This window comes from Dendrobates tinctorius, unplaced genomic scaffold (genome assembly GCF_039654945.1).
Source record: "Dendrobates tinctorius isolate UK_male_01 unplaced genomic scaffold, ASM3965494v1 ptg000159l, whole genome shotgun sequence".
Classification (NCBI taxonomy): Eukaryota; Metazoa; Chordata; class Amphibia; order Anura; family Dendrobatidae; genus Dendrobates; species Dendrobates tinctorius.
Window position 1 is genome coordinate 17,312,168 of NW_027361826.1, and position 26,979 is coordinate 17,339,146.

The 26,979-nt window shown below is 46.0% G+C and overlaps 1 protein-coding gene across 1 annotated transcript in view; it reads left to right on the forward strand.

The window, feature by feature from the left end:
• CACNA1I (calcium voltage-gated channel subunit alpha1 I) overlaps window positions 1-26,979 on the forward strand; it is a 665,843-nt gene that overhangs the window by 490,861 nt on the left and 148,003 nt on the right. Inside the window, exon 25 of the mRNA XM_073549592.1 lies at window positions 11,275-11,384. Within this exon, the coding sequence (XP_073405693.1) occupies window positions 11,275-11,384 (110 nt within the window). The remainder of the gene's footprint in view (window positions 1-11,274; window positions 11,385-26,979) is intronic.

A 26,979-nucleotide genomic window follows, 5' to 3' on the forward strand; every position in this document is an offset into this window, starting at 1 on the left:
GCCTTCTGAACTCCTGACGCTGCTCTCTGGAAAAAACTCTATCACATTGCATAGGTTCAGACATCTGTTCAACAGGTGGCAACACCTCTCGTGCAGCTCTGCGTTCACGTAAACGCCGATCAACCTGAATGGCTAAAGACATAGAATCGTCAAGACCAGAGGGAACAGGAAATCCCACCTTAGTATCTTTTATGGCTTCTGACAACCCCTTCCGAAAGAGAGCAGCCAAGGCATTATCATTCCAGGTAGTAAGTACTGCCCACTTTCGGAATTTTTGACAGTACAATTCTGCAGAATCACGACCCTGGTTCAATGCCAGCAGGGTCTTTTCAGCCTGATCAAAGGCATTAGGTTCGTCATACAACAACCCCAAGGCCTGAAAAAATGCGTTCACATTAGTCAGAATAGGATCATCTGGTTTCAAAGAAAACGCTCAATCCTGGGGATCGCCACGCAGCAAAGAGATGACAATTTTAACCTGCTGCGCGGAGCTCCCTGACGAGTTAGGCTTCAAGGCAAAAAATAATTTACAATTATTTTTGAAATTCAAAAATTTAGACCGATCCCCAAAAAATACATCAGGTGTAGGAATCTTTGGTTCAGCAGCATGTGAATGAGCAAGGTAGGCGGAAATTCCCCGCACTTCCGCAGCGAGCTGCTCCACACGATCAGACAATTGCTTTATCTCCATTGAGAGAAAAAAAAAAATTCACCCTACGGCCTCAGAGGTATCGAGGAAAAAATATACATTTTTTTTTTTTTTTTTTTTAATACAATTCTTTCCTGCTATTGAGTACCCTAGAATCTGCGGTATGGCGGGTGATTCTGTTATGATTGAGTCACCGTAGGAGGCAAAAATGGAAATGCTAGCTAAGTCCAGAAAACCAGAGAAGTTGGCAGCTAACGGATTGCAGACCCCTGAACCTATCAACACAACTAGCAGTAGCCGTGGGGGGCTCCTACGATGCCCCCTCGATCACAGCCGGAGGACTACATAGCCTAAAGACAGAAAGGGAAATCTAAACTGCCCCAGAGCAGACCCCAAAGCAAAAGGCAGCCCCCCACATATAATGACGGTGAAGCAAGAAGAAAGAACAAAACACAGACAGAAAGATAGACTGAGCAAAGATGGGGTCCACGCTAGCTTAGATAGGAAAGGACAGGAAGGCTGCTGTCTGCAATCTGTGAAAACCCCTATGAAAATAAGAGCCAACAAACTGACAGTAAAAAAGGCCCTGAAGACGCTAGGCTTCAAAAAAGCTATGTCAGCACTCGGGAATATTCTGAAGACAGAGCAACAGGCAAAAGGAGATTCAGCTCACCCCAGCAGGGAATGGCAGAATCCAGAAAAGCAAGGAAAACAAAACACTAATGCAAAAAGGCAAAGCAGAAATCTTAGCTTTAGATGAGCAGGAATCAGACTGGTTTCCTAGAAGTCCACAGAGAAATCACCCGCAGGCCAGAAGGGCGTCGGCAGCCTTATATCCAGTCATTAACTCCACTCAGCCAGTCATCATCATCAGCCCCAGGTGTTTGACAATCAGGCTCACTACCTTTCTTCACCAGAAGAGGGAGTTCCTCGGGCCTCAGTAGTGAAGGGGAAAATGAACTCACAACAGAAAGTGTTGGACATGGCCCATTCACACATCTTGGGGGGACACCTGGGGGTGGAAAAAACCCAGGAACGGATTGTACAGAGGTTCTATTGGCCTGGGTATCACCGGGAAATAGTAAACTATTGCAGGTCCTGCCCGACATGTCAGTTAACTGCCCCCACATCTCATTTTCTGAACCCTCTTGTGCCACTGCCCATTATTGAGGTGCCATTTGAGAGAATTGCCATGGACTTGGTCGGTCCCTTAGTTAAATCAGCTCGGGGGCATCAGTATATATTAGTCATCCTGGACTATGCCACACGCTATCCTGAGGCCATTCCCCTGAGAAACTCCTCCGGGAAGAGTATAGCCCGTGAGCTGGTCCATGTGTTTTCCCGGACGGGTTTGCCGAAGGAGATCCTGACCGACCAGGGGACACCTTTTATGAGCAAAGTGATGAGAGAATTGTGCAGAGTCTTGCAAATTTCCCAGTTGAGGACTTCAGTGTATCATCCGCAGTCAGATGGCCTTGTTGAGAGGTTTAACAAGACCCTGAAGAGCATGCTGAGAAAAGTCATAGAGGAAGATGGTAGAGACTGGGACTGTCTCTTACCATATTTACTGTTTTCTATCCGTGAAGTTCCCCAGGCCTCCACGGGGTTCTCCCCCTTCGAACTTCTGTACGGCCGGCAACCGCGAGGTCTCCTAGATATAGCCAAGGAAACCTGGGAAGCCGAAGTCACGCCCCACAGAAGCGTCATTGAGCATGTGGCACTGATGCAGCAGAGGGTTGCGAAGGTGATGCCCATTGTTAAAGAACATCTCTGCCAGGCACAAGAGGCTCAGGCCAGGGTCTACAACCGGTCAGCCAGAGTGAGGCAGTTCAATCCGGGAGACCGAGTTCTCGTGCTAATCCAGACAGTGGAAAGTAAGTTCTTGGCCAAGTGGCAAGGTCCATATGAGGTGGTGGAGAAGCTGGGAGACGTAAACTACAAGATCCACCAACCCGGAAGACGGAAGCCATACCAGGATTACCATGTTAACCTTATCAAGCCGTGGCAAGATAGAGAGCCAGCGGTAACTCCGTGCTTGCTGGGCAACCGAGAAGGGAAGGTTGGAGCCGTTACCATAGCGGAGACTCTATCGAAGGCCCAGAAACAGCAGTGCCGGGAGTTACTCCAGAAAAACCGCGACCTGTTCTCAGAGTTGCCGGGGTGCACAAAAGTGGTGGAGCACGAAATTCTGACCGAGCCACATGTGCGGGTGAACGTGAAACCATATCGTATTCCTGAGGCCCAGCGAGAGGTAATCTACAAGGAGGTGCAGCCTATGTTGAAGCTCGGGGTCATTGAGGAATCCAAGAGCGGCTGGTCGAGCCCGATTGTCCTCGTCCCAAAACCTGATGGTGAATGGAGGTTCTGCAACGATTACCGGAAGCTGAATGAGGTCTCCAAGTTCGACGCTTATCCCATGCCACGCGTTGATGAGCTCATCGAGAGACTTGGACCTGCCAGGTACATAACCACTTTGGATCTGACCAAGGGATATTGGCAGATCCCCATGGCACAGGAAGCCAAGGAGAAGACGGCATTCTCCACACCAGACGGGTGCTTCCAGTATGTCCGGATGCCGTTTGGCCTACAGGGAGCTCCAGCAACCTTCCAGAGGGGGATGGATAGAATCCTTGCACCTCATAAGCTATACGCTGCCGCATACCTGGATGATATCGTCATCTTTACCCCGGACTGGGAGACTCACCTGGAAAAGGTCCAAGCAGTCTTTGACGCTCTAAGAGAGGCGGGGTTTACAATAAACCTGAAGAAGTGTGCCTTGGGGAGAGAAGAAGCCAAGTACCTCGGATATGTAGTGGGGCGTGGCGAGATCAAACCCCAAATCAATAAAGTGGAGGCAATTCAAACATGGCCGAGACCGCTGTCAAAGAAGCAAGTTAAAGCCTTCCTGGGGCTTGTGGGATATTACAGGAGGTTCATCCCAAACTTCGCCACAATGGCTGCACCTCTAACTGATCTGCTTAAAGGGACAAAGTCAGTGATGGTCAGCTGGTCCGAAGAAGCAGAGTCCGCCTTCCAAGAAATGAAGGGAGCTCTTTGTAAGCAACCCGTTTTGGTGGCCCCAGACTTTAAACATGAATTTGTCCTCCAGACAGATGCCTCAGATGTCGGGGTAGGAGCTGTCCTTTCCCAAGAGATACGTGGGGAGGAGCATCCTGTTCTCTACTTGAGTAGGAAGTTGACTTCTTGTGAGAGAAATTACTCAGTTGTAGAGAAGGAGTGTTTGGCCATAAAATTGGCAGTGGACACATTACGGTACTACCTGGTGGGAAGGAAGCTTAGGTTAATATCTGACCATGCCCCACTCAGGTGGATGAGGGAAACAAAGGGCAAGAATGCTAGGGTCACCCGCTGGTTCTTAGCCCTACAAGACTTCAGCTTCCATGTAGAGCATAGGGCCGGGATGCTACATGGGAATGCCGATGCCCTCTCCAGAATCCCTTGCCTGGTAGGTGAAAGTGCCAAGCCCCACGGCTTTAGGCAGAGGGGGGGGGTATGTGGCAGGGCTAAGGGTCGTGTAATTAATGGGAGATATGTGCCTCATAAATGGCTTGTCTCTATAATGTAAGGCATAAGTAAAGCGTACCAGATATTATTATTATTGTTGCTTGAAGGACCTGTGGTGAGGTCACAGTCAGGTGACCAGTCAGCTGCTGGATTCGTGGGTGTGGCTACAGCCTTATAATGTGGCCTGCTCCTGAACCAGGGAGCTGTATGTGGGGAGGACTACACCTCCCAGCATGTGCTGAGACTCGCGGTCTGAGTCTGCAACCACGAACGTTTATGTTTTTGTTTGCATAAGCTAGAGGCTATTCTTGGTGACACGCTGTTTGATGGTCTATGACAGAAATAAACCGCATGCTCTGTTGAAGAACCTGTCTCCTGATTGTCTCGCGCTGCACCTTAGTGAGTCACATCCCTACAAAATAAATATATATATATATATATATATATATTAGCTATGAACCCATTCTACGCCCATGAGGTGAGCAATTTTATTGGTATATTGTCTCCCATTCTGGTATGTGCTGCCCCCCTCCTATCCTGGTATGCATGGCACCCCTCATCCCTATCCTGGTATGCATGGTACCCTCACCCCCCAATCCTGGTATGCATGGTACCACCTCATCCCTATCCTGGTATGCAAGATCCTCTCACCCCCCCTCTCCTGGTATGCATGGTACCCCTCATCCCCCAATCCTGGTAGGCATGGCCCCCTCACCCCCATTCCTTGTATGCGTTGTCCCTTCACCCCCTTTTCCTGGTATGCATGGTCCCCTCACACCCCAGTCCTGGTATGCTGGTCTTCTCAGGCCCCCCTATCCTGATATGCATGGTACCTCTCACCCCCCTATCCTGGTATGCCTGGTCCCCTCACCCCCATTACTGGAATGCATGGTCCCGTCACCCGCCTTTTCCTGGTATGCATCGTCCCCTCACCCCCCAATCCTGGTATGCATGGTCCCCTCAGCCCCCTATCCTGGTATGCATGGTCCGCTCACCCCCCTATCCGGGTATGCATGGTCCTCTCATTCCCATATACTGGTATGCATGGTCCTCTCACCCCCCTATCCTGGTATGCATGGTCTTCTCACCCCCCTATCCTGGTATGCATGGTCCTGTCACCCCTCTTTTCCTGGTAAGCATGGTCCCCTCACCCCCATCCTGGTATGCACGGTCCCCTCACTCCCCAATCCTGGTATGCATGGACTCCTCACCCCCCAATCCTGGTATGCATGGCACCCCTCATCCCTATCCTGGTATGCATGGTACCCTCACCCCCCCAATCCTGGTATGCATGGTACCACCTCATCCCTATCCTGGTATGCAAGATCCTCTCACCCCCCCTCTCCTGGTATGCATGGTACCCCTCATCCCCCAATCCTGGTAGGCATGGCCCCCTCACCCCCATTCCTAGTATGCATTGTCCCTTCACCCCCTTTTCCTGGTATGCATGGTCCCCTCACACCCCAGTCCTGGTATGCTGGTCTTCTCAGCCCCCCCTATCCTGATATGCATGGTACCTCTCACCCCCCTATCCTGGTATGCCTGGTCCCCTCACCCCCATTACTGGAATGCATGGTCCCGTCACCCGCCTTTTCCTGGTATGCATCGTCCCCTCACCCCCCAATCCTGGTATGCATGGTCCCCTCAGCCCCCTATCCTGGTATGCATGGTCCGCTCACCCCCCTATCCGGGTATGCATGGTCCTCTCATTCCCATATACTGGTTTGCATGGTCCTCTCACCCCCCTATCCTGGTATGCATGGTCTTCTCACCCCCCTATCCTGGTATGCATGGTCCTGTCACCCCTCTTTTCCTGGTAAGCATGGTCCCCTCACCCCCATCCTGGTATGCACGGTCCCCTCACTCCCCAATCCTGGTATGCATGGACTCCTCACCCCCCAATCCTGGTATGCATGGTCCCCTCACCCCCTTATCCTTGTATGCATGGCCTCTCACCCCCAATCTTGGTATGCATGGTCCCCTCACCCTTCAATCCTGGTATGCATGATCCCCTCACCCCCTTATCCTTGCATGTATGGTCCCCTCACCCCCCAATCCTGGTATGCATGGTCTCATGACCCCGTTATCCTTGTATGCATGGTCCCCTCACCCCCCAATTCTGGTATGCATGGTCCCCTCACCCCCAATACTGGTATGCATGGTCCAATCACCCCCCATCCTGGTATACATGGTCCCCTCACCCCCCTTTCCTGGTATGCATGGTCCCATCACCCCCCTTTTCTGGTATGCATGGTCCTCTCACCCCCCTATCCTGGTATGCATGGTCCTGTCACCCCCCTTTTCCTGGTAAGCATGGTCCCCTCACCCCCATTCCTTGTATGCATGGTCCCCTCACCCCCCATTCCTTGTATGCATGGTCCCCTCATCCCCCAATCCTGGTATGCATGGTCCCCTCACCCCCTTATCCTTGTATGCATGGCCCCTCACCCCCCAATCCTGGTATGTATTTTCCCCTCACCCCTCAATTCTGGTATGCACGGCCCCCTCACCCCCTTATCCTTGTATGCATGGTCCCCTCACCCCCCAAATCTGGTATGCATAGTCCCCTCACCCCCTTATCCTTGTATGCATGGTCCCTCACCCCCCAATCCTGGTATGCATGGACTCCTCACCCCCCAATCCTGGTATGCATGGCACCCCTCATCCCTATCCTGGTATGCATGGTACCCTCACCCCCCCAATCCTGGTATGCATGGTACCACCTCATCCCTATCCTGGTATGCAAGATCCTCTCACCCCCCCTCTCCTGGTATGCATGGTACCCCTCATCCCCCAATCCTGGTAGGCATGGCCCCCTCACCCCCATTCCTAGTATGCATTGTCCCTTCACCCCCTTTTCCTGGTATGCATGGTCCCCTCACACCCCAGTCCTGGTATGCTGGTCTTCTCAGCCCCCCCTATCCTGATATGCATGGTACCTCTCACCCCCCTATCCTGGTATGCCTGGTCCCCTCACCCCCATTACTGGAATGCATGGTCCCGTCACCCGCCTTTTCCTGGTATGCATCGTCCCCTCACCCCCCAATCCTGGTATGCATGGTCCCCTCAGCCCCCTATCCTGGTATGCATGGTCCGCTCACCCCCCTATCCGGGTATGCATGGTCCTCTCATTCCCATATACTGGTTTGCATGGTCCTCTCACCCCCCTATCCTGGTATGCATGGTCTTCTCACCCCCCTATCCTGGTATGCATGGTCCTGTCACCCCTCTTTTCCTGGTAAGCATGGTCCCCTCACCCCCATCCTGGTATGCACGGTCCCCTCACTCCCCAATCCTGGTATGCATGGACTCCTCACCCCCCAATCCTGGTATGCATGGTCCCCTCACCCCCTTATCCTTGTATGCATGGCCTCTCACCCCCAATCTTGGTATGCATGGTCCCCTCACCCTTCAATCCTGGTATGCATGATCCCCTCACCCCCTTATCCTTGCATGTATGGTCCCCTCACCCCCCAATCCTGGTATGCATGGTCTCATGACCCCGTTATCCTTGTATGCATGGTCCCCTCACCCCCCAATTCTGGTATGCATGGTCCCCTCACCCCCAATACTGGTATGCATGGTCCAATCACCCCCCATCCTGGTATACATGGTCCCCTCACCCCCCTTTCCTGGTATGCATGGTCCCATCACCCCCCTTTTCTGGTATGCATGGTCCTCTCACCCCCCTATCCTGGTATGCATGGTCCTGTCACCCCCCTTTTCCTGGTAAGCATGGTCCCCTCACCCCCATTCCTTGTATGCATGGTCCCCTCACCCCCCATTCCTTGTATGCATGGTCCCCTCATCCCCCAATCCTGGTATGCATGGTCCCCTCACCCCCTTATCCTTGTATGCATGGCCCCTCACCCCCCAATCCTGGTATGTATTTTCCCCTCACCCCTCAATTCTGGTATGCACGGCCCCCTCACCCCCTTATCCTTGTATGCATGGTCCCCTCACCCCCCAAATCTGGTATGCATAGTCCCCTCACCCCCTTATCCTTGTATGCATGGTCCCTCACCCCCCAATCCTGGTATGTATTTTCCCCTCACCCCTCAATTCTGGTATGCACGGCCCCCTCACCCCCTTATCCTTGTATGCATGGTCCCCTCACCCCCCAAATCTGGTATGCATAGTCCCCTCACCCCCTTATCCTTGTATGCATGGTCCCCTCACCCCCCAATCCTGGTATGCAACGGTCCCCTCACCCCCCTTTCCTGGTATGCATGGTCCCCTCACCCCCCTATCCCGGTATGCATGATCCCCCTCACCCCCCTATCCTGATATGCATGGTCCCCTCACCCCCTATCCTGGTATGCATGGTCCCCTCGCCCCCTTTCCAGGTATGCATGGTCCCCTCACCCCCATATACTGGTATGCATGGTCCCCTCACCCTCCTATCCTGGTATGCATGGTCCCCTCACCCCCATTTCCTGGTATGCATGGTCCCCTCACCCCCTTTCCTGGTATGCATGGTATTGCACATACAAAAAAAAACATTTATACTCACCTATCTTTCCTGTGCTCCAGCACTGTCACGTTCTGCTGGAGGCTGGGGGAGGAGTGTGGCGGCGCCGGAATACGCGCATGCCCATAGCGCTGTCCGGCGCCATATTGCTGAAGACACATTGCAAATGTCTTCAGTAAAATGTTGCCGGATCGCGCTATGCGCATGAGCGATTCCGGACGCACTCCTGGTCCGGCCGAAGAGAAGCGCCGCGGCAACGCTCCTCCCGGTCAGGTATGCATGTAAGTATGGCGCCGGAAATAGCGGTATGCAGTGTGTACGTGTATCGCGATTTCCGGCACCATACACACTCCTCACCGCTGGATGCCTCATTCTGCCTGGAGCCAGACTGCGCAGGCGCATTGCGCTTGCGCAGTCTACAGTCATATGTTAAAGTTTGGGCACCCCTATTAATGTTAACCTTTTTTCTTTATAACAATTTTGGTTTTTGCAACAGCTATTTCAGTTTCATATATCTAATAACTGATGGACTCAGTTATATTTCTGGATTCAAATGAGGTTTATTGTACTAACAGAAAATGTGCAATCTGCATTTAAACAAAATTTGACCGGTGCAAAAGTATGGGTACCCTTATCATTTTCTTGATTTGAACACTCCTAACTACTTTTTACTGACATCCTGAAGCACTAAATTGGTTTTGTAACCTCATTGAGCTTTGAACTTCATAGTCAGGTGTATCAAATCATGAAAAAAGGTATTTAAGGTGGCCACTTGCAAGTAGTTCTCCTATTTGATTCTCCTATGAAGAGTGGCATCATGGGATCCTCAAAACAACTCTCAAATGATCTGAAAACAAAGATTATTCAACATAGCTTTTCTGGGGAAGGATACAAAAAGTTGTCTCAGAGATTTAACCTGTCAGTTTCCACTGTGAGGAACATAGTAAGGAAATGGAAGAACACAGGTACAGTTCTTGTGAAGCCCAGAAGTGGCAGGCCAAGAAAAATATCAGAAAGGCAGTGAAGAAGAATGGTGAGAACATTCAAGGACAATCCACAGACCACCTCCAAAGACCTGCAGCATCATCTTGCTGCAGATGGTGTCACTGTGCATCGGTAAACAATACAGTGCACTTTGCACAAGGAGAAGCTGTATGGGAGAGTGATGCGAAAGAAGCCATTTCTGCAAGCACGGCACAAACAGAGTCGCCTGAGGTATGCAAAAGCACATTTGGACAAGCCAGTTACATTTTGGAAGAAGGTCCTGTGGACTGATGAAACAAAGATTGAGTTGTTTGGTCATACAAAAAGGCGTTATGCATGGAGGCTAAAAAACACAGCATTCCAAGAAAAACACTTGCTACCCACAGTAAAATTTGGTGGAGGTTCCATCATGCTTTGGGGCTGTGTGGCCAATGCCGGCACCGGGAATCTTGTTAAAGTTGAGGGTCGCATGGATTCAACTCAGTATCAGCAGATTTTTGACAATAATGTGCAAGAATCAGTGACGAAGTTGAAGTTATGCAGGGGATGGATATTTCAGCAAGACAATGATCTAAAACACTGCTCCAAATCTACTCAGGCATTCATGCAGAGGAACAATTACAATGTTCTGGTGGCCATCCCAGTCCCCAGACCTGAATATCATTGAACATCTGTGGGATGATTTGAAGCGGGCTGTCAATGCTCGGCGACCATCAAACAACTGAACTGGAATTGTTTTGTAAACAGGAATGGTCACAAATACCTTCATCCAGGATCCAGGAACTCATTAATAGCTACAGGAAGCGACTAGAGGCTGTTATTTTTGCAAAAGGAGGATCTACGAAATATTAATGTCACTTTTATGTTGAGGTGTCCATACTTTTGCACCGGTCACATTTTGTTTAAATGCAGATTGCACATTTTCTGTTAGTACAATAAACCTCATTTGAATCCAGAAATATAACTGAGGCCATCAGTTATTAGATATATGAAACTGAAATAGCTGTTGCAAAAAACAAAATTGTTATAAAGAAAAGAGGTTAACATTAATAGGGGTGCCCAAACTTTAACATATGACTGTATAAAGGCTTCGGATAGAGTGACGCTTAGAATGTTATATTATAGATATTATTTTTTTTTTTTCTTAAACCAGGAAATCCCTTTTAAAACTAACCGTTGTTTTAATTTTTATTTCATAAATCAATTTTATGCACAATATGCAACATTGTAATATTTCTTATCAGATAAATCTGCTTTGTTCCCCTCCTGGATTGATGTTTCTCTCTGAGTTTACAGATAAAATTTGTGTTCAGTTAAGACAGACTTTTACATTACTGAGATAGCAGATAGCAATTGGTGCTTATGGAATTCTATGGAGAGGAGGAGGTGGAAAAGGAGGGAGGAGCTGGAGGCAGACACAGACATTCTGATGTAAGTTCTCATAGAAATGACAGCTACATTTTAATATGCAAATTTCCTCTTCAGAGAAAAAGAGGACTTGAACTCTATAGGGCCTCCTGATGGAAGTAGCAACCCTACATTTTAAATATTTCTTGCACATGTTCAGTGTATTATGCGGAATATTATATTATGGACATTTTGTAACTTTAATCTCTTATTGAAAATTATTATGCTTTTTTTACAGTCACTAGAAATTGCCCTGAAGTACTGCAACTACATGTTTACTACAGTATTTGTACTTGAAGCCGTGCTGAAGTTGGTGGCCTTTGGATTTAGACGTTTTTTCAAGGACAGGTAAATGGTTTGTTCATGGACGTATGTACAGTACCTACATATAGTAAGATTTCTCTGATGTGATGATGAGTTACAATAATTAGAAAAGTTGACAACTTGAATTACAGTCACACAGAAGCTTACAGTGATGGCACCTGTCACCCTCGGTCAGGTTTCGTGGTATAGCATAGTAGGATCTTTAGGTGGCTGATGGAGGGTGCGGGCTGCACTCTGTCGTGAAGCTATGGGTCTTAGGATGATGTGCACCCATGCAGTATAATTCTTAGCATAAAGAATCTTAATTTTGCTGACAAGCTTATATTGCTGGTGTTAATGTGATTACACTACTGTGAACATTCCGCCATGCACCTACGCATGATGGCCTAGTTAAATTTCCACTCACATGTAATACTGTATGCTTATCGATAGTTTAGTTAGCATTACTTATGTTAAGAAATATACTGTCCATCAGAGGACTCTGTGGACCATAGCATTACAGCAAAAAGTAGCATTGAGGCAGATGCAGTCAATCCCGGTGGTCTTAATACATCATCTAATATACTCAGTTTGTCAAACGTAGATATTGTCCAAGCTGAATTAAAATCCATGTGAACAAAGCCCCCAACTCATATTGGCTGATCCCAAGAGTTCTTAGGGAGCTCAGCTCAGTTACTGCTTTGCTCCTATACATAATTTTTTAGTGTCTGGTACTGTGACGAGTAACTGGCACAAAGCTAATGTGATGCCCATTTTAAAGATAAGCTCTAGGTCTTTTCCAGGTTTCCTTGGGATGTCTTCCTAGACATGGATCAGGACATCAGTGAGCTCCTGAAAGGTATTTGGAGCATCGGATGTACTGATACTGTCACATCTCCACCAGGACATCTGCTTCTGTTGCCAGGCTATGCCATATTCACTCTGAGCAGTGCTGGTGATAGAAGAGATGTCAGAACCAAAGGCTTTAGACTGCGCAGGTTCTGTCCAGTCACTAAGATTAGCATGACTGGGGCCTGCAGTGCTGTCCAGTCTGGAAGTATGGATGTGTGTTGAGTCCAGCTGGAGATATTAGTTCTCTGCTTCAGCATATTGGAGAGCACCACACCCTACTTAAGCTTCTATCTTACTGCTGGAAGCTGGCAGATATAGTTTTGTGCTCTTCTGGTTCAGTCCTGGCGCCCCGGAAGTAAGAGGGCGAAACGCACGTCGGGGCATGGTGGTCTGTGCACTGGACCACGATCACCACCGCAGTTTGGCTAAGGTATTTATGAGCTATACCGCTATTATATGTATCCCTAATCCTGGTAGTAACTGGTTCTAGTGGGTAGTTTACTTATATAAATAGACCTTTCTAGGTCAATCAAGCACTGCCACTTATATATACAGTGGGGCAAAAAAGTATTTAGTCAGTCAGCAATAGTGCAAGTTCCACCACTTAAAAAGATGAGAGGCGTCTGTAATTTACATCATAGGTAGACCTCAACTATGGGAGACAAACTGAGAAAAAAAAATCCAGAAAATCACATTGTCTGTTTTTTTTCATTTTATTTGCATATTATGGTGGAAAATAAGTATTTGGTCAGAAACAAGCAATCAAGATTTCTGGCTCTCACAGACCTGTAACTTCTTCTTTAAGAGTCTCCTCTTTCCTCCACTCATTACCTGTAGTAATGGCACCTGTTTAAACTTGTTATCAGTATAAAAAGACACCTGTGCACACCCTCAAACAGTCTGACTCCAAACTCCACTATGGTGAAGACCAAAGAGCTGTCAAAGGACACCAGAAACAAAATTGTAGCCCTGCACCAGGCTGGGAAGACTGAATCTGCAATAGCCAACCAGCTTGGAGTGAAGAAATCAACTGTGGGAGCAATAATTAGAAAATGGAAGACATACAAGACCACTGATAATCTCCCTCGATCTGGTGCTCCACGCAAAATCCCACCCCGTGGGGTCAGAATGATCACAAGAACAGTGAGCAAAAATCCCAGAACCACGCGGGGGGACCTAGTGAATGAACTGCAGAGAGCTGGGACCAATGTAACAAGGCCTACCATAAGTAACACACTACGCCACCATGGACTCAGATCCTGCAGTGCCAGACGTGTCCCACTGCTTAAGCCTGTACATGTCCGGGCCCGTCTGAAGTTTGCTAGAGAGCATTTGGATGATCCAGAGGAGTTTTGGGAGAATGTCCTATGGTCTGATGAAACCAAACTGGAACTGTTTGGTAGAAACACAACTTGTCGTGTTTGGAGGAAAAAGAATACTGAGTTGCATCCATCAAACACCATACCTACTGTAAAGCATGGTGGTGGAAACATCATGCTTTGGGGCTGTTTCTCTGCAAAGGGGCCAGGACGACTGATCCGGGTACATGAAAGAATGAATGGGGCCATGTATCGTGAGATTTTGAGTGCAAACCTCCTTCCATCAGCAAGGGCATTGAATATGAAACGTGGCTGGGTCTTTCAACATGACAATGATCCAAAGCACACCACCAAGGCAACGAAGGAGTGGCTTCGTAAGAAGCATTTCAAGGTCCTGGAGTGGCCTAGCCAGTCTCCAGATCTCAACCCTATACAAAAACCTTTGGAGGGAGTTGAAAGTCTGTGTTGCCAAGCAAAAAGCCAAAAACATCACTGCTCTAGAGGAGATCTGTATGGAGGAATGGGCCAACATACCAACAACAGTGTGTGGCAACCTTGTGAAGACTTATAGAAAACGTTTGACCTCTGTCATTGCCAACAAAGGATATATCACAAAGTATTGAGATGAAATTTTGTTTCTGACCAAATACTTATTTTCCACCATAATATGCAAATAAAATGAAAAAAAAAACAGACAATGTGGTCTTCTGGATTTTTTTTTCTCAGTTTGTCTCCCATAGTTGAGGTCTACCTATGATGTAAATTACAGACGCCTCTCATCTTTTTAAGTGGTGGAACTTGCACTATTGCTGACTGACTAAATACTTTTTTGCCCCACTGTATATAACTTTTGATCTCGTAGCCCAGTGTATTATTGCCTTAAAGGGATATTGATTTAAGAGATTTATTCCAGGGGTGGTGTGGGGGAATTTACTAGTGTTATGGATATACCAGAATATATTGTGTTACCTTTTGTGTACTATGTGAATGATCAACTGGTGTACCATAATAGGAATATTGTCATTATTGTTTCCCTCGTTTTTCTTGGTCTGTGCATTTGCCCCCTTGGGGTATGTTATGATTAATATGGACATGTAGCCTTTTATATTTATTCTTTTTGTACCCAATAAAATTGTATGATTTTATTACATATATTTTTTGGTTCGCTTCATTTTGGGTAAATTAGTTACATCTTTTACCCACAAGTGTATATTGTTGTGATTGAAGTACCAATTGTATTATTTTTAGGACACCATAGTGTTTAGACATGTAATGAGGTAGACAAGAGCAAAGACGAGTACAGTTGATGCCTAACTAAGTAGGGAACAAGTGAGCACCGCCATCTGCTTGTCAAAGGTGAAAGTAAATAAAGAATTACAGTAGTAGGAACCCCAAAAAGTGGAAGTCTATGTTCCTAAAAAATTGGATTGAGAAGACACCGGGTCAGGTGATAGTTACAAAATATAAAAGGCCTGGCCGGGTCAAGAAGGGAAGAGTTGGCGCCAGAACCTGCAGCACAGGTCGTTTGGCTGCCACGTGAGCTTACAGCTATCATCACGACAGAAGGGTCAGAGAGTAGTCCGATGTCGGAGAAGGCCTGAGCTGTGAGGGAGATCCATGCCTTTTGCCAGTAGAAGTCTGTGACAAGCACCAAAAGAAGTCCGTGACCAGCGCCAGTAGTAGACCGTGATCAGATGTAAACCAGGCTCGGGAGACGATCTGGCTGTATCAAAGGACCGCTCCTGTGGACCATTACTTCCAAAGTAGACATACGATTCAGAGTGTAGACTGGGGCCATGCTTCAGGGAATGGAGACTGCCAGTGAGATGAGCACATTGTATATCCAGTGACTCACATATCTAGGTCTAGCGGGAAATAACAGTGACCACCGCTAGGGTCAGTGAACAATCAGAGGAGCTTACGGAGACTGCGACAGTGATGGGCCTAGTACTGAGAGTGAGGCCCATTAAGCTGAGACATAAAAGCTAAGCATTACTCATTAACCATCGTTTAACTGCTAGAGAATAAGTGTACATAAATAGGACATTAGTCAGCCTTTGTCATCCAGGAACTGTCTAAGCACTGTGTTCGCATAAAGCTGGACATTATCCTGAACCAAGAGGAACCTAGAGCCCAATGCACCAGTAGAAGGTCTGACAATAGCTCTGAGCATTTCATCTTGGTATGTAACAGCATTGAGTGTATCATTGTCTTGTTGTCTTTTGCATGGAGGCTTGTGCATTTCTACAATGGTATGCCTCTCCAGACCATTACTGACTCACCGCCAAACTGTTCATGCTGGATGATTTACATGAAGCATGACATTCACCACAGTGTCTCCAGACTATTTCATGTCTGTTACATTTGCTCAGTATGAACCTGCTCTCATTTATGAAGTGAATATGGCATCAGTGATGGACTTGCCACGGCTGGTGTGCTCTGGCAAATTCCAATCAAGCTGCATTGTGGTGGACTTAAGGGCATTGGACCTTTATGCAACTCTCATAAAGTCTATTTCTGCAAGTTTGTCCAGAAACAGGCATACTAGTAGCTGACATGAGATAGTTTTGTAGGGCTCTGGCAGTGCTCAATGTGTTCTTCCAGCATAAAGAAGCAGATACCCATCCTTTTGCTGGGCTGATGCACTTTATTAGCTGGTCAATTTCTCCATGTTTAACAGTCATGTGCTGCTATCTGCTCTGCACTCTTGAGATTGTGCTAGGAGACAAAGCCAACCTTGCAACAGCACTTATGAGCTTGAGTATCTGTGCAACACGAATGGGCTGCAGATACCGCCTCACACTACCAGTAGTAACAAAGACACCATCAAAACTAAGGAAGAATCGGTCAGGAGAAGAGGACAGTGAATGGCTTTGCCCACCACAAAAAATCCCTTTCCAGGGTTGTCATGCCGTTCCTCTCCAGCTCTCCTGTTGCCACTTTCATTTGCACCACAGCAGGTGAACGTTATTCACAATGGCTCATGATTCCTAACCTGTCAGATCGAGATCCCTGAAAAGTGATTGATTTGGATGTATACAGCAATGTTCAAGCGTTCCCTTAATTTTTGTGAGCAGTTTAAGTTGCTTAGGCTGAAGAGTCATAAAGCACAATGCCTACCATGTAAATTAACATAAACTAGCTTTGGAGTCAATAAAGAACAAAACACAGGGCATCAACTGCTTGCTGTACTTTAAAACCTCCCTAAGCTCAGAAAAGGTGAAATGGTTTCTGTTACAAAGAAGAGATTTTAAGTCTTACACTCTGACGACAAAAGATTGGGGAATTGTGAGATTTCTTCCTGTGCCTTACGATCTAGTAATTGTCCTGGCATTTCCATTTTGATGTATGAGTCCTCCAGGCGCCCTTGTGCAGTTTACAGTGTTTAATCAGCTGTAAGGTTTGCAACAAAACACTTTTCCTTTTTCATAACAGGGATTTTGTTACGGTTTATTGTGCGCTCAAACAATGCTACACAAGAAAAATGAAATGGCTTTTATGTGCAATCCTAGAACTGTAGAGTCGAAGTCAGGGAGGGCTGACCTGAAGGTCCAGAGGAAAGGAAGCTAAAGCAAATTTATAGACACATTCAAAAATTAAATCTAAATAGGTAAACCAAGGAAAATTGTTTATTATTAGTGATGAGCGAACTTGCTGGGATAAGATACTATCCAATGATCGTGTGCTAACCGAGTGTTTTTGGAGTGCTTGAAAAATGTTTGCGTCCCTGCGCTTGCTGTTTGACAGCTGCAATGCATGGATCGATTGCCTGGAACAGTCGCGAGACATGCAGCCACAGGGACTCGAACATATTATTTGAGCACGCCAAAGACACTCCGTTAGCACACAAGCATGCTCAGATATCACCGTATTGGAGCTTGTTCACTCGTCATCACTATTTATTACTGATTTTCCAAAACAGCCACACAAAGAATAACCCCTTACAAATTAATTAACCTTAATTCTAAGACATATGTTAAAAGATTCGAGAAAAATCAAACAAATTATAACATTGGCATATGTATCTGATGACTTAGTGTAGTAGGGTGAAAAAAGAGAGAAAAAAGAATATACGGTACTGCTCAAAGACTATGGCCCGGCTCATAAACACTGGTGATTTCTCACCCGTGATGATGAGGAGGTGTCCTGGAGTCAGCCGCTCCTGAAACAATGGTACACGCCATCAGGAGCATCTGACAAGGGGCACCCTCCTCCTTGCGCTTCGCCACAAATCTTATCCCAGTCATCAGCCCTGAATTTCTGTGGAAATAAATACATACATATGTCAGATATTTAGACTGTTGGCCAAACGAACACTCCTGTGTATGGGAAAGCAGGCCAAACAATTGGCCTTACCAATGTTTGGCTGAGAGCTGTCTAAGGGCTCATACAGATATCTGTGAATCTCAGTCCGATCATGGACCATTATGCTCGGATCGGGAAACCCACTGCCAGTCCTTGCTTTGCACTCTGAGATCCTACATGAGCCCTAATGTGTATGGTGGCATTAAGAAATGAGTATCTTGTAAAGAACAAAAAGGGAGTTATTACATGAAATGGGTTTGCAAACATGGTTATCTGCAAATTGCCTTCTAAACCTGACTTATCAACTCTGATCTATGTCACCTAAGGAAGGCTGTTTGTGGCAAGATAAAGGATACAAACCCGGTTATAATTGCATTAATGCAATTATAACCGGGTTTGTATCCTTTATCTTGCCACAAACAGCCTTCCTTAGGTGACATAGATCAGAGTTGATAAGTCAGGTTTAGAAGGCAATTTGCAGATAACCATGTTTGCAAACCCATTTCATGTAATAACTCCATTGTTGGCCTTGTTCAATCAGACAAGGTCTGATCTATTTCCATTTATTTCCCTTATTGAGTTACATTATGGGATTATTTCTGACTCCAGAAAGTCTTTTTGACTACTTTGCGGATCAATATTTGACCCAGCGCTGAACTTTTATATATTTTCTATCGGAGCGATCCTCTGCGCGGCGTCAAACGATGCAATCCTCGGTTGGAGCGCAATAGTGCATTTCATGTTTACAGCTTTTATCGGCAAATAACACTTTTTCTATATGGAAGATGATGTCTGTGTGACCTCTAGAGGTTTTCCTATCACAGTTTTGTTTTTTCAAACAGATAATTAGTCTAAAAAATATAGATTATTTCTACTGCAAGCTCAGACAGCTGAAACAAAAACTTTTCTTATCTTTCAGATATTTGTTTTCTGCAGCATTTTTATCTTTTTACATTTTTTTTATTCCCCTAGAAGTCTGGTAGTATCATAATCAGCAGTAGCAGTATTAAATGTGGTATTAGTGTACAGTAGTGCATGTATTGCCATTTTACCAGTATTTCACGAAAATCACCCTTATAGACACTTGTATGATTTCACTTCTTTAAATGTCTATATTGGTCCTTACTGGTTCAAGAAAAAGTAATCAAAAATAACTGTCATTGACTGTATTTATTGTTTTAATTTATAAAACAATAGTAATCATGGGAAAATAGGAAACTTTGTTAAATAGTTACATAGTTATATAGGTTGAAAAAAAATGCACTAATCCATCAAGTTCACCTTTTCTCCACCAGTTCTACATTCACTATATTATATTATATAACCCATTATGCGATTTGTTGTTAGGAAAGCATTTAGCCTTTTTTTAAAGCCGCTATAGCGTCTGCCATGACTTCCTCTTGTAGTCAGCATTTCACAGTCTGACTGCTCTAACTGTAAAGAACCCTTTCCTATTTAGCTGCCGGAATCTCCTTTTTCCCCACCCGTAATGAGTGCCCTCAAGTCCTTAGTATTGTCTTTGGTAGGAATAAGTCATGCACCTGTCCTTTGTACTGACCACCAGGGCTGCCACTAGGAATTTCGGTGCCCCATACTGGCAACATTTTCGGGGTCCCCTTGAGACTACGCCCAGGCTTTCCCCAGCTCTGCCTCCACCCTCGAACCTTCCACAGTCCCTTCACCCTTCCTTAGAAAAACTCAACTTCTCCACCACGTCATCAGCAAACACACATTAACAGTTCCATCACCAGATCACATACATAGCCAGCAGCTTTTGTAGACTCTATGAGCTCCCATCCTACCCCCATATGAGCTCCCATCTTGCCCTATATGAGCTCCCATCCTGCCCCCATTTGAGCTCCCATCCTGCCCCCATATGAGCTCCCATCCTGCCCCCATATGAGCTCCCATCCTGCCCCATTCAAGCTTCCATCCTGACCCCATATGAGCTCTCATCCTGCCCCATGAGCTCCCATCCTGTACATATATGAGCTCCCATCCTGCCCCATATGATCTCCCATCCTGCCCCCATATGAGCTCCCATTCTGCCGCATATGAGCTCCTATCCTGCCTCCATATGAGCTCCCATCCTGTATATATATGAGCTCCCATCCTTCCCCATTTGATCTCCCATCCTGCCCCATATGAGCTCCCATCCTGCCCCACATGAGCTCCCATCCTGCCCCACATGAGCTCCCATCCTGCCCCACATGAGCTCCCATCCTGCCCCATATGAGCTCCCATCCTGCCCCATATGAGCTCCCATCCTGACGCTTATGAGTTCCCATCCTGACGCTTATGAGCTCCCATCCTGACGCTTATGAGCTCCCATCCTGGACCCATATGAGCTCCCATTCTGCCGCATGTGAGCTCCTATCCTGCCTCCATATGAGCTCCCATCCTGTATATATATGAGCTCCCATCCTGCCCCATTTGATCTCCCATCCTGCTACATATGAGCTCCCATTCTGCCCCATATGAGCTTCCATCCTGCCCCATATGAGCTCCCATCCTGCCCCACATGAGCTCCCATCCTGCCCCACATGAGCTCCCATCCTGACGCTTATGAGCTCCCATCCTGCCGAATATGATCTCCCATCCTGGCCCATATGAGCTCCCATCATGCTGCACATGAACTCCCATCCTGCCCCATATGATCTCACATCCTGCCCCCATATGAGCTCCCATTCTGCCGCATATGAGCTCCCATCCTGCCCCCATATGAGCTCTCATCCTGCCCCCATGAGCTCCCATCCTGAACATATATGAGCTCCCATCCTGCCTCATTTGATCTCCCATCCTGCTGCACATGAACTCCCATCCTGCTCCATATTATCTCCCATCCTGCCCCATATTATCTCCCATCATGCTGCACATGAACTCCCATCCTGCCCCATATGATCTCCCATCCTGTTGCATATGAGCTCCCATCCTGCCCCCATGAGCTCCCATCCTGTGGCATTCAGTACAAAAGGAAAGTAAAAAAAAGAAAAAAATTCTCCTTACCTGGGCACGGCACAGCGGCGCCCTCTCCCTCAATTAATTGAATTGCAGATGCGCCGGCATATGACAGTGACGTCATACCCCGGTGACGTGAGCACAGATTTCAGCTGCTGGCCTGTGATTGGCTGGCAGCTGGTAACTATTGCTGTGCAGAAAGCCAGTGGCTTTCTGTAGCGCAATATATTGCAACTGAATGTGCGTCTTCAGATGCACATTTAGTTGAAAATTGCGGGCCAGGAAACTGGATTGCGGCGCCACTTCTTGACGGTTCGGGCAACCGCCTGCTAATTATTACAAGCAGTGTGGCCGAACAGGTGAGAGCCCCCTAAATCCCACCACAGCAATCAGTGTCTTATATATAGCCTTCTCACCTGTGTCTCTTGCCTCTCTGTAGTGTTTTCTCTCTCTCTTCTCACTATTTCCATCTTTTTCTCTTTCCCGCTCTGATTTTTATATTTCCCTCTGCCTCCTTCTCCCTGGTTGTCTTTGTCTCCACCCCCCTAATTTAGCCCCGCCCCTCCATGTCTCTTCACAGTCTGAGTGCTGTGACGCTGCTGGAGGGGAGGGATCTGATTCTCAGGTCCTGGCTCTGCTGCTGAGCGCAGGCGCGGGGGTGAGTAGTGTCACAACGTGTGTGACTGTGTGCCCCTGTTCCACTGCAGCTGGAGCTTCTCTGTGAGGCTGCAAGCACCACCATCCCTCTGCTCCTCACTGTGCAGAGTGTGAAGGAGCAGAGAATGACTGTGCGCGGCCGTGCTGATACCAGCACGCTGGCTTAGTACCAGGTGAGCAGAAGCAAAAAGTGAGGGGCCCTCTCTGCCCGCTATGGGCCCCTCTCTGTTCATTGGGGCCCGTAAGGCAGTAAGAGCAGTAATGCCCTGATGGCGGCCCTGCTGACTGCACATGTACTTTTCCATGTAAATGAGATCCCCTCTGAGATGTCTTTTTTCTAAGCTAAACAAGCCCAACTTTTATAACCTCCCATCATTGGAGAGAACTTTCACCCCATCTAATAATCTAGTTGCCCACCTAAAATGTGGAGGCCAAAACTGTATCTCATATTCTAGATGTTGCCTCACCAGTGATTTAAACAGGGGTAACAGTACTTTGGCATCACAGAATTTTATCTCTCTTTTTATACACCCTAAAATCTTGTTTGCTTTTGCAGCTGCTGCTTGACATTGAGTACTGCTGCTCAGCTTACATGCAACCAGAATACCCAAATCCTTCTCCTGTTCTGTAGTCCCAAGTATGGTCCCATTTAATGTATTCAGCAATAGGATTACCCCAGCTTCGGTGCATTACGTTACATTTATCAACATTAAGTGCCAAGGATTTGTCTATTCATACATCTTATCCAGATCGTTTTGCAATATTGTACTGTCAAGCTCAGTTTTTAATATCCTACATAGTCTTGTGTCATCAGCAAGGACTGATACTTTACTCTCAATCCCATCCACAAGGTCATTAATAAAGAGGTTAAAAAGAATTGGTTCTAACATCAGGGCCATTTTTAGGCAAAGTGGGGCCCTAAGCAAGGTTTAAAATGGGTCCCCAAATGCTAACATATTGCACATCACACAGAAGCATTTTGGTTGTAGTTACATGCGCTGAGTGTGATCAACAATATTGAAGTCATTCAACACTTGTTTCCCCACCTCTTTTCACCGTCTGAGAAAGAATGATGGGGACAGAAAAATCACTATTGGATCACTAACAGATCACCATACAGTATCATGTTATCAGCATCACATCTACAGTTTACACCCCATAGTCCTCCATATAATATAATGTGCCCCATAATCCTCCATATATTATAATACACTCCCTATAGTCCTCCACATAATATAATGTGCCCCATAGTCCTCCATATAATAGAATACACTCTTCAGTCCTCCATATAGTATAATACACTCCCATAGTCCCCCATATAGTATAATGCACTCCCCATAGTCCTCCAAATAGTATAATACACTCCCAATAGTCCTCCATATAGTATAATACACTCCCCATAGTCCTCCATATAGTATAATACACTCCCAATAGTCCTCCATATAGTATAATACACTCCTCATAGTCCTTCATATAGTATAATATACTCCTCATAGCCCTCCATATATTAAAATACACTCAGTCCTCCATATAGTATAATACACTACTTCAGTCCTGCATATAGTATAATACACTCCTCATAGTGCTCCATATAGTATAATACACCGCCAGTCATCCATGTAGTACAATTCACTTCCTATAGTATAATGCACCCCATAGTTCTTCATATAGTACAATGTATTCCCCATAGTCCTCGATACAGTATAATGCAACCCACATATAGTATAATGCAGCCACCCCTTAGAGCATAATACAGCCATCCCACAGAGTATAATGCAGCCACTCCACAGAAAATAATGTAACCCCCCATAGAATATAGTTTAGCCCCCCTCATATAGTATAATGCAGCCCCTCCATAGAATATATGGCAGCCCTCTCATAGAGAATAATGCAGCCCCTCATAGAATATAATGCATCCCCTTATATAGTATAATGTAGCCCCTCCATTGAATACAATGTAGCCTCCTCATATAGTATAATGTAGCCCCTCATAAAGTATGATGCAATCACCTCTCATAGAATATAATAAATATTATACAGCCCCCCATAGAATATAATGTAGCCCCAAATAGAATGTAATACAGCACACCTTCCCATAGAATATAATGTAGCCCCCCCATATTATATAACACAACCTCCCCCATAGAATGTAATGTATAATGTTACCCCCCATAGTATATAACACAACCTCCCCCATAGAATATAATGTAGCCTCGAATAGAATACAGCCCACCTGCCCATAGAATATAATGTAGCCCCCCATATTATATAACACAGACTCCCCCATAGAATATAATGTATAATGTACCCCCCATGGTATATAACACAGCCACATAGTATATAGCACAGCCACATAGTATATAACACAGCCACATAGTATATAACACAGCCCACATAGTATATAAACACAGCCACATAGTATATAAACACAGCCACATAGTAAATAAACACAGCCACATAGTATATAAACACAGTCCACATAATATATAAACATAGTCCACATAGTATATAAACACAGCCACATAGTATATAAACACAGCCACATAGTATATAAACACAGCCACATAGTATATAAACACAGCCACATAGTATATAAACACAGCCACATAGTATATTAAAACAGCCAGATGGTATGCAGCACAGCCCCCCCACAACCCGAGAATGGCCCTACAGTCCAATACTCACACTGATATATTTTTAAAAAAAACAACCCACAATCCTTACCTCTCCTCACGCTCCACGTTGCTCCCGTCTCCTGTCTAAGTGGCTGCACTGCCTGGCACACAGTGGGTGCATGATTACATCATCGCGCACCCGCAATCAGTGTCAGAGGCAGAGGGGAATGATGGGAGAGGGAACATCTGCTGACGCTCTTTCCTCCATCATTGCTTTGAACTGTACCGACGTTTACGGTATAGTTCAATGCGGCGGCAGGGGGAGTCAGTGTTGGCGGCAGGTGGGCCCCCCTGCCTCACGGGCCCCATAACGGCTGCGTGATGTGCCGCTAGCTGGGGGCCCCAGGGGGAGCGGGGGCTCTAGGCTGCTGCCTGGTCTGCCTGCCGCTAACGCTGGCCCTGTCTTAGATCCTTGTTGTCCACACGTACCCCGGTACATATCCTTGTGGTCTCCACTTCTCCCAGTACAAATCCTTGTGGTCACACCTGCTGACATTATTTTATTTAAAGGCTTATAGAGAATGTATTGTTTATGACGACTCTTTGTTTCCTGTCATTTAGCCAACAGTATACTCCCTTATCCCATGTAGCCCCTCTTTAATAACGATTGTCCTACAACGATCTCCCCTATAGAGCTATCACATCAGCAAATGTGACCACTCTATGGGCCTCCGATGACACATTGAGATAACCCTCCTGCAGTGTATAATTGGAGTTAAGCCTCTGCTTGATGGCACTACAGCGTGAGAAAATTCTCACGATGTAGTGCCGCAAAGTGACAGGATGAACTCCGGTGACCTGTCAGCGGCAGAGTAATACAATGCAGAGGATTATCTCCGTCATTGTATCCACCAGAGCTCCTGCTGATATGACAGCTCTCCACGGGAGATTGTCATGGGACAATCATTATTAATTGGATTACGTCGGACACGGGGAGTATATTGTTTGTTTGTTTTTAATTTTTTTTTCAGGTGAGCGAGGGCTTCGGGGATTAGCAGTATATGGTAAGTATGAACTATATTTGTGTGCATGTGTTTTTTGTTTTTTTCCATTCAACACATTAGCCGGATGATGGGACTAATACTGTCCCATCACTGGCTAATGGTATCACTTTAGCAGGCATAGCCATATGGGACTAGTAGTCCCGTCAGATGATGCCTGCATACACACACATATACACAGATTCACGCAGACACCGGCACACACACATACACGCAGATCCCCGTACACAGACACACACATAGCTCAGCCCACACACTTCCCTCCTCCTGATCCGCAGCGTTTCTCACACCCAAATCCGCAGCAAATCTGCAGATCTTTTTTACACCTGCGGTTTTGCTGCGGATGTGACTGACTCAATGCAAGTCAATGGGTGCAGAAACGCTGCAGATCCGCACAAGGAATTGACATGCTACAGAAAAAAAGGGTTGCAAATCCGCGCATTTTTTTCCACAGCATGTGCACAAAAAAACTCCTTTTCCCATAGATTAACATTGGCTGTGCACTACACTGCGGATTTGGTGCGAATCCGCGCGTCCAAAAACGCTGCGGAAACGTATCAAAATCCGCAACATGTGCACAGGGCCTTAATGTCAAATTTACCGAACAGTAGTGGCCTGGATTCAACTTCTTACCCTTCTTAAATATCGTTATCACGTTAGCCATCCTCCAATCTTGTGGCACCAAAATAAGAGTTTCTAAGAAGATGAGATACAGCCGTCTGTCAATTACTGAGCTCAATTCCCTCAATACCCATGGATGAATGCTGTCTGCCTCACGGGCTTTGACAATATTTAATTTGCTGAGACGCAGCCATACTACTTCTTGTATTATATTAGTTATACTGAGTGGTGAACTTTGACTTCTGCCTCTCTGAATGCTCCCTGGAACAGATTGTTCATTCATTAGTGAATGTAATATATCTTATAAGTTGCTTATTTCTCATCCTGGACTGATCTCTTTATCTCAATTCATAGGTCAAATCGAAATTCAAATAAAGGTAATTTTTTTCCTATTGCTGAGATAAGAGATGACAGTTGGTGCTTTTTAGATTCTATGGAGGGAGAGGAGCCGGAAGCAGACAGACATTCTGCTGCAAGTTCTTTTAAAATAACAGTTACAGCTCTCCAAAAATCTTTAAAACACCAACTATTATTTCACATCTCACTAATGGGAAAATCTGTGTTCTCTGAAGATATATTCCTTTTGAAGAGCTGTAAACTGAAATCCAGCATTAGGCCACATTCACACGGTCAGTATTTGGTGACGTATTTCTATTATACTTTTCCTCTGATTGTTCCACTCCTGGTTTTGGCTTCCAAATACCGATGTAAAAAACTGACCAAATACTGAATGTGTGAACATGGACTTATTTTTCATTGGATAAACATACAATACTCATACAGAATGTAACGTAAGCACCAATCACCTAATTAATCACAATTATGGGAGATCTATTGTAGTCTTAGGCTGGAGTCACACACAACGATGAAAAAAACAGTCCCATTTTAACAGTCCGAAATCGCACAAAGGTATCTTAACCTGTGATCCGTTTTTGATGCGATTTTTGTTCATTGATGCGATTTTAATCGCATGTAAGGATCCGTTTCACATCCGTCTGCCGATTTTTTTTTATTTTTTTATCTGACCATTCCAAAATTCACAAATAACAGTTTTTAGGCCTGAAACTCATTTAACAAATCATCGCACCCTATATTTATGGCCTCTCCTACAGGTGTGAGGCTGCTACCTTTGACATACAGTCACTGCTTGGATTTGGTTAGCTCTGCTTTGTGCTAAACATGACAGAGAGGCTCACTTTTAACACCACTGAGCGTGTTCTTTTCTATTGGGTTTTTGTCCCGACGTTTTGGG